The sequence below is a fragment of the Oryx dammah genome, unplaced genomic scaffold, assembly GCF_014754425.2.
Source record: "Oryx dammah isolate SB20612 unplaced genomic scaffold, SCBI_Odam_1.1 HiC_scaffold_28, whole genome shotgun sequence".
Lineage (NCBI taxonomy): Eukaryota > Metazoa > Chordata > Mammalia > Artiodactyla > Bovidae > Oryx > Oryx dammah.
This window is the reverse complement of record NW_024070212.1, coordinates 107,976,625-107,984,332: the sequence shown is the minus strand read 5'-3', so window position 1 is coordinate 107,984,332 and position 7,708 is coordinate 107,976,625. Positions and strand designations below refer to the sequence as shown.

Sequence of the window (7,708 nt, the reverse complement as noted above, 5' to 3'; positions counted from 1 at the left end):
GACGGCTCCTGTGTGGTCTGTCCCGCACCTTCTTCCCTCTGGGCCCCAGCAGCTCACAACACACATGCCCTGCTAATCACAGTTCATAAGTGTCCTCTCATTCCGTTCCCCCAAGAATCCAATGAAGCAAGTGTCATCCCGATTCTGAGGAAACAGGTGCCCGGGAGGTGATTTGCTCAAAGTGTTGCAGCCAGTAAGTCCCAGAGCCAAGGCTCCATCCAGGCCATCCAACTTCTCAGCCTGCACCCTTCAGTGGCAGAGCAGGTGGCAAACTCATGTTGATGTGGCGAGGCCTGGATGGGCGAGGGGAAACTTGTGCTCTTTTGTCCAAATGAAGTGCTGCCCCTCCAGGCCAGCATGTTGCTGCCAAGTTAGCCGTCACCTCCTCCAGTGTTTAAAAAGAAATCAAAAATCTGTTTTTTATGTGAAATCTGATTTTGAATATTGATATTTTTAATTAAATCATCACTACCCACAACAGAACATCTGCAGGCCAAATGTGACTTTCAGGCAGCCAGCTGTTCATTTCCATTGTATGCCAAGTGAGAAGGGGAAAGATCTGAGAGGTTCACTGGGGACTGGACTGGAGCACCCACTGCCTCCCCAGGCCCGAACCAAAGCTGTAAGGCTGGAGCCAGACCAGTCCCAGGTCCACACTCTACAGACCCTTCTCCACCTAGGCCCTCAAGCCTACAAGCATTCGTTGAGTATTTTCTAAGTACCTACCTGTGGTTGGCTGTGCATAGGTAACAAAATTGATTTATCTATTGGATGTACTCAAAGTCATGTCCTTGGCATGGAGTCCCTGAAATCCCTGAAAAGTATGAAGTCAGACCCTGTCCGCCAAGCAGCTTAAAGTCTAGAGGGGAAACAGCGAAGGCAAAGGGCAACTCCTAAAGACGTAAGCAGTTGCTTCTATGAGGGGGTCTGTATAGTGTGGCTGGAATATGAGATCCCCTCAGCCTGGCTGAATGAGTCCAGAAAAATTCAGAGGAGCTATCTGTGGCGAGACCTGAGGGGAGAAGGAGCTTGCCAGATGCACAAACAAGAACAGGAGCTTGGGAACTGCAAGTGGGTCATTACTGCTACAGTGGGGAGTGGTGGATGATGAGGTTGGACCCATGGGCAAGGGCCAGATCTTACAAATTCTGGTGTACCATGTCAAGGAGCTTAGATGTGGGATCATGCTGAGGTTGTAGATTTTTTAGCAGATTGAGTGTGATTCTGTTTGTGTTGTAGACTTTGGCTGCAAGAGGAACGACTGAGGCAGAGAACTTGGAGAGGAGGTAGTAAGCCTGAATTAAGCTAGTGGCCATGAGGGTGGAGAAAGTAAGGTTGGTCAGCGTTAGTTAATTGGTTTGGTTATTAACTGGAAGTGAAGAGGGATGAAGAGAAATGATGACTCCCAGGTTCCTGTTCTGGGCCAGTGAGTGACTAATGGGGCCATTCACTGTCATGGGGAGAAAAACAGGTTTGTGCAAAATGTAAGCTCATCTTTGTAAATGGTGAATTTGCACTGCTGATATCCAGAGGGAAGTGTCTCTCTGCAGTCTGGAGCTTGGCGAGAGGCCTGGGCAAGTGACAGATTCAGGAGTTGTCAGGATCAGCAGTCCTTAAAGTGACGGAAGTGACAGATCATCTGGGGAGGTGAAAAGAGAAGGGAAGGGCACCCCAAAGCCAAGGGCAACTGCCCCTGGTCCCTGCTCTCCAACTACTCTCCCTCGTGTGGTGGAGAAGACAAACCCTGAAGAAATCTTCAAAATGTAAGGCAGACTGGAGTCTGTACTTTGGTGAGGGTTGGTCAGAGAGTTCTTAACTCTGGAATGCGAGGAGGGCTAGGCTGCCAAGTAACACCAAGTTTGCTCCTGGTAATCAATTCAGCAGCAAGGGAGAAGGGGGCACGTGAGCTGCAGTTGTGAGATCTGACCACCAGGTGGAGCCTGAGTATCTCCTTGTGCCTGATTTCCCCCACCGGGCAAACCACCAGGCCAAGAGCAGAAGGCTGTCAAAGGTGGGCAGGAGGGTAGCTGTGTTAACAATAAAGGAGGCAGGCCTGAGTCCTTTCTTAACATAAACTCCTATTGCAAACTCACTTTTTGAAAAGAGAGGGAAAGATTTGAGCCTGGGAGAAGAGCAATAGGGCTAGTATGCCAAATGTGAGTCTGTGTATGTTTGAACATGTGTACCTACGTGTCAGTATACGTCCTGTGTCCCCACGTGTATGTTTCTCATAAGTGTCTCCCATGCTGTGTGCCCTGTGTGTCCAGGAGCGTCTGCATATGGACCCTGTGCACATTCCAGGCCCCCACATGTGTGCATGTGTTGCAGAGAGTGGGCAATTGGCAATGCCCACCTCCATGCCTCAGAAAGTGAGGAGGTCCCGGACAAGAAAGGGGATAGAGTCTGCAACCAGGAAACTTTGAGGAGCCCCCAAAGAGCAAACCATGAAGAACATCCCTCTCCTCAGAAGCCATAAGCAAAATCACTCACTGATCATGTGACTTCTCCACATTTCACCTGGGCTCTGTGTCTAGTTACCCCGAGTCATGTTCACACGTGTGCATGCTCAGTTGTGTACTCTCCTGCGACCCCACAGACTGCAGCCCGCCAGGCTCCTCGGTCCATGGAATTTTCCAGGTAAGGATACTGAGCGGGTTGCCATTTCCTACTCCAGGGGATCTTCCCGACCCAGGGATTGAACCGTGTCTTTTGTGTGTCCTGCATTGGCAGGAGGATTCTTTACCACTGAGCCACCTGGGAAGACATATTCATTTAGAAGTCTTCCTAAAGGAGCTTAGGAATAGGCTGAGGAATTCATAAACTCATTCATTCATCATTTATTTAATAAGCCTTTACTGACCACCTGCTATGTACCAAACCCAGCGCTAGACTAGACATATTTTCTGTTTCACCTTTCTTCTTCTTGTAAACTGGTTCATGAGGCAGAAAAGGAAAATTAGTTGCAGCTGCAAAGAGCCTAAAATGCCAATTACGGTGTTTCAATTTTTTTGTTCTCTGAAGATGGGCCATGAGGAGCCCCAGGAGAGTTTTCAGCCAGGAGGTAACATGGTCCAGTCACTTTTGTTGAAGAAGAGACATGAAAGAAGACAGGAGACCAGTTTGAGGTAGGGGGTTGTTGCAATGGTCCAGGCAGTGGTTCCCAGGCTTTATTGTACTGCTGAGTCACCTCACAGGCTTATGGCTAGGCCCCTTGCCCAGAGTTCCTGATTCAGGAGGTCTGGGTGGGGTCTAAGAACTGACACTTCTAACAAGTTTCAGAAGTTGTAGGTGATGCTGGGTCAGAGACCACACTTTGAGAACAACTGGTCTAAAAGGAAGAGTATGGCAGCTTAAGATGCTGACAGAGGATGAAAAGAGATGTTTAAGAATTAGAAATGATGATCCTTTATGAGGATTAGGGGATCCCTTGTGGCTCAGCTCTTAAAGAATCTGCCTGCAATGCGGGAGACCTCGGTTTGATCCCTGGGTTGGGAAGATCCCCTGGAGAAGGGAAAGGCTACCGACTCCAGTAGCTTATGGAGGTGAGGCAAAGGACAGAGCCTGGCATGGCTCTTTTTAATTTGAAGGATGGCAGTGCCATTTACGGAACTCTAGAGCATGGGAGGAGAAGCAAGTTGGAGTTGGTGGTGGTGGTAGAGGAGATGTTTGACTTCAGTTTGGGGTTTGGAAGGTCTCAGCTGCAACAAGTTGTCTGGAGGGACTATCCAGTAGGCAATCACACCTGTGGGTCTGGATTTCTAGTGAGAGATACAGACTGGAGATAACAAGGTTGGGAGATAACAATGGGCCAGGAGTCATTATAGTCTTGAAAGGGGATGAACTCACTAGTGAAGAGTGTAGCTAGGAAGAAAAGGTAGAAGCTACAACTCAGGATGAGTAGGTGACCTTAAGGGTGTGGATGAAAAGAGGGGAGATAGAAGAGAAGATTGAGAAAGGGTCAGAAAAGAGGAGAAATAAGCAAGAAGGAGTTGTCTTAAACTGCAAGGAAGTAGGGTGAGGAAAGCCACTGGGCAGGCAGCTTTTCTGGTCATTCTGACCTTCCTAAGCCTACTGGGGAGAGCGGGAGATGCCCAGAGCTGGCACAGGCATCATAAGTCTCACTTCTCCTGGACGTTTCCCAAAGGCGTCCACCGACCTGCATGCACACGCTGTCACACATACACCTGTCTTGGAGCCTGATGTCTAATATCCTGTGGGGAAGAGGGGTCTCACCACAGACCCCCACATCCATGTAGATATACACACACATACTCCTGACATCTGCCCTTGGCACAAGTTGCAAAGCTGCCCAATTTTGCTTTCTCTACCACCTTAGCTGGTGGTTTCAGCTTCTGGAAAGTTCCTAGTGATGAAACTTTGGCTGTTTCTAGCCTCCTCCTTCCCCTAAAGCCTCCCAGACTGAGATGACCCAGACCTGAGCTCTGCACCCGAGGTGTGCCTTTTGCAAAACACCGCTCAAGTCTCCTCCACACACCTCCCATTATCTATCTCCCTTTCTCCTCTAATTTAGCTCACTATTTTAATCTTTACTTTCTCATCCTCCACTTCATTAGAAAGGGGTCTAAGAAAACATCTAGTCCACTCTTCCCTCCCATATTGTTGTTGAAGATGCAGAAACTGAGATCAGAGAGGAAGGGGGTTTGCTCGGAATCACACAGTTCATCAGAGTCAGGACTAAATTTTAGGCACCTGAGTCTGAGGCAGTACAGAATAGTGATTCTGAACACAGAAAGAGTAGAGGCAGACTGCTCCAGCTTTGCCACTTAACTAGCTCCTTGACCTTGAGCAAGTCATGTCGCTTCTATGTATCTCACTTATCTTACCTGAGAATAGGGGTGATAAGGATTTCTATCTCATAGGGTTGTTGTGAGCATTAAATAACTCAATATAGAGTCTGACATAGTATGTAATAAGTTGTGATTACTTCTATTCAAACCTAGACAGCATATTAAAAAGCAGAGACATCACTTTGCCTACAAAGGTCCAAATAGTCAAAGCTATGGTTTTTCCTGTAGTCATGTACAGATATGAGAGTTGGACCATAAAGAAGGCTGAGCACTGAAGATTAAAGCTTTCAAACAGCAGTGCTGGAGAATACTCTTGAGAGTCCCTTAGACAGCAAGGAGATCCAGTTAATCCTAAAGGAAATCAACCCTGAATATTCACTGGGAGGACTGATGCTGAAGCCCCAGTACTTTGGCCTCCTGATGTGAAGAGCCGACTAACTGAAAAAGACCCTGATGCTGGGAAAGATTGAGGGCAGGAGGAAAAGGGGGCAACAGAGGATGAGATGGTTGGATGGAATCATCCACGCAATGGACATGAGTTTGAGCAAATTCCAGGAGATAGTGAAAGACAGGGAAATCTGGTGTGCTACAGTTCATGCGGCTGGGGAGTCGGACATGAGTTAGCAACTGAACAACATTTCTACTCTGCCCTGGTTGGAGTATCTTCTTGCCATTTTTTTTTCTTTTTTAAAGAAAATTTTTGGCAGTGCCACATGTCATGTGGGATTTAAGTTCCCCAACCAGGGATCTAACCCACACCCCCTGCCATGGAAGCACAAAGTCCTAACCACTGGACTGCCAGGGAAGATCCCAACTTATTTTTTTTTAACACCTTCCATCTGCTTTCTTAATTCTCATCCCCCTTACTATTCCTCTCATTTTGTTGTTCAGTCACTAAGTCATGTCTGACTCTGTGACCCCATGGACTGTAGCACACCAAGATTCCCTGCCCTTCGTTATCTCCTGGAGTTTGCTCACACTCACGTTCATGGACTCGGTGATGGTATCTAACCATCTCATCGTTTGCTGCCCCCTCTCATTTCCCCTTCTTTAATTCTTGCCCCTGTTCCTCAGGAAGGAAAGGCTGGGATTTGAAGTAAAGCAAAAGTGACTGCAGAGACTGGAACATGCCTGACAGCCAGCCGGTGCCTGTCCTGGTAGTACGCACACAGCCTGTGCATATTATGCATGTAAATACGATGACAGCACACGGTCCACGCGGTGTCAGTTACAGCTTCACGCAACAGCCTTTGGAGATGACCCACTCACGCTCAACAGCCCAGGACCTCAAGGCTTCAGAAATCCCTGGAACCCTACTCAGATTGAACTCATGTCCAATCCCAGTGCCAGGCAACTCTCTCTGTACAGTCAATTTGTGTCTCCAGCTTCCTCAGACCCGGGCTAGGTATTGGGAGTTACCAGCTGGGGGAAGCCTGAGTGAAGTAAGCACCCTCAGAGGGGTTTTTATCCAGAAACATGCAGAGAGGCTGGGATGGCCTCCAACTCACACCCACACACACACACACACGTACACAGACCCATACGCCTACATATGTTTGCACAGGAGCCAGTGGGCTTGAGTCTGCAACTCAGAAACCTCTTCCACTTTCAGTACTGCCCACCTCAACCATAATGGGGTGAGGTAGTTAGAGAAAGGACTGATACCCATCTTACAGACTAGCAAGCTAAGGCCGAGGAAGGGCAGTGCTTTGCTCCAAAGGCAAAGATGGGGCAGAGCCAAAGCAAACCAAGGCCCTTGTGTCCCAATCTCGAATTCTTCTCTGTTTCAAGGTAGCTGGGAGCTTCGAGCCTAGAAGGCGCTCAGACCAGCGCAGACTGGAACCACGGCTCTATCCTCTCCAGGGGGTCGCGCCAAAGCCACGCCTCCTCTTGAGCAAGTCACTGGGGAGCGGGGAGAAAGCGGCCCTAGCGTGTCTCTTTAATGCGCGCCCCCGGAGGCCCCGCGCGCCCCCGCCACTATAACTGGAGTGCATGGAGCAAGCTGCCTTCAGAAGAAGAAGGCGGGCGCTGGGCACCCGTTGACCGACTTTTCCAAGTGCGATCAGCTCCCGTCCGACCCACATCCCGCCCCCATGGACCTGCCCGGGGGCACCCACTGCTGAGGACCAGATGCCTGGCGGGCTCCGGGCTGGGTTGCACCCCGCCACCGCACAGTGACCTCCCGCGGGTCGTGCAGGCTCCGCGCACTTCTTCCAGCCGCGCTCGCCGTCGGGCGAGGGCTCCGCCGCCGCCACGCCTCGCGCCCCGCGCTGCCCGCCCCATGCTGGTGCACACTTACTCCGCCATGGTGAGTAGTCTCGGGCACCGGAGCGTGCTCGGCCGGGGATCGGGCAGCCTGGGTGCTGGACCTTCCCTTCCGAGCCTCCCATTCCAATGAAATCTCGGATGGAGGGGGCCACAGCGACTGCGCCCGCGGAGAACCGTGCGCACGGCACTGTCCCCAGCCCAAGGTTCCCGCGCCCACGGGTCGTTCAGAGATAGACCTCGGGCCTCGGGAGCAGGCAGGACGGCCGCCGGCCCCTTGGGAGATGAGGAGGGTCCTTTCAATTGCCGCTGGATCGCCTGACGCGCCCCTTTCCTTCCCCAGGAGCGCCCCGACGGGCTGGGCGCAGCGGCCGGGGGGGCCCGCCTGTCGTCACTGCCCCAGGCGGCCTACGGGCCGGCGCCGCCGCTGTGCCACACGCCCACCGCCGCCGACTTCCAGCCGCCCTACTTCCCCCCGCCCTACCCGCAGCCGCCGCTGCCCTACGGCCAGGCGCCCGACGCCGCCGCCGCCTTTCCCCACCTGGCCGGGGACCCGTACGGCGGCCTGGCGCCCCTGGCGCAGCCGCAGCCTCCGCAGGCCGCCCGGGCCGCGCCCCGCGCCGCCGCCCGCGCCC

General features: G+C 51.7%; 1 protein-coding gene across 1 annotated transcript in view; it reads left to right on the top strand.

The window, feature by feature from the left end:
- Window positions 1–7,089: 7,089 nt before the first annotated feature.
- Window positions 7,090–7,708, top strand: part of TFAP2E (transcription factor AP-2 epsilon) — a 17,124-nt gene continuing 16,505 nt past the window's right edge. The window contains exons 1-2 of the mRNA XM_040231712.1: window positions 7,090–7,116; window positions 7,417–7,706. Of these exons, the coding sequence (XP_040087646.1) occupies window positions 7,090–7,116; window positions 7,417–7,706 (317 nt within the window). The remainder of the gene's footprint in view (window positions 7,117–7,416; window positions 7,707–7,708) is intronic.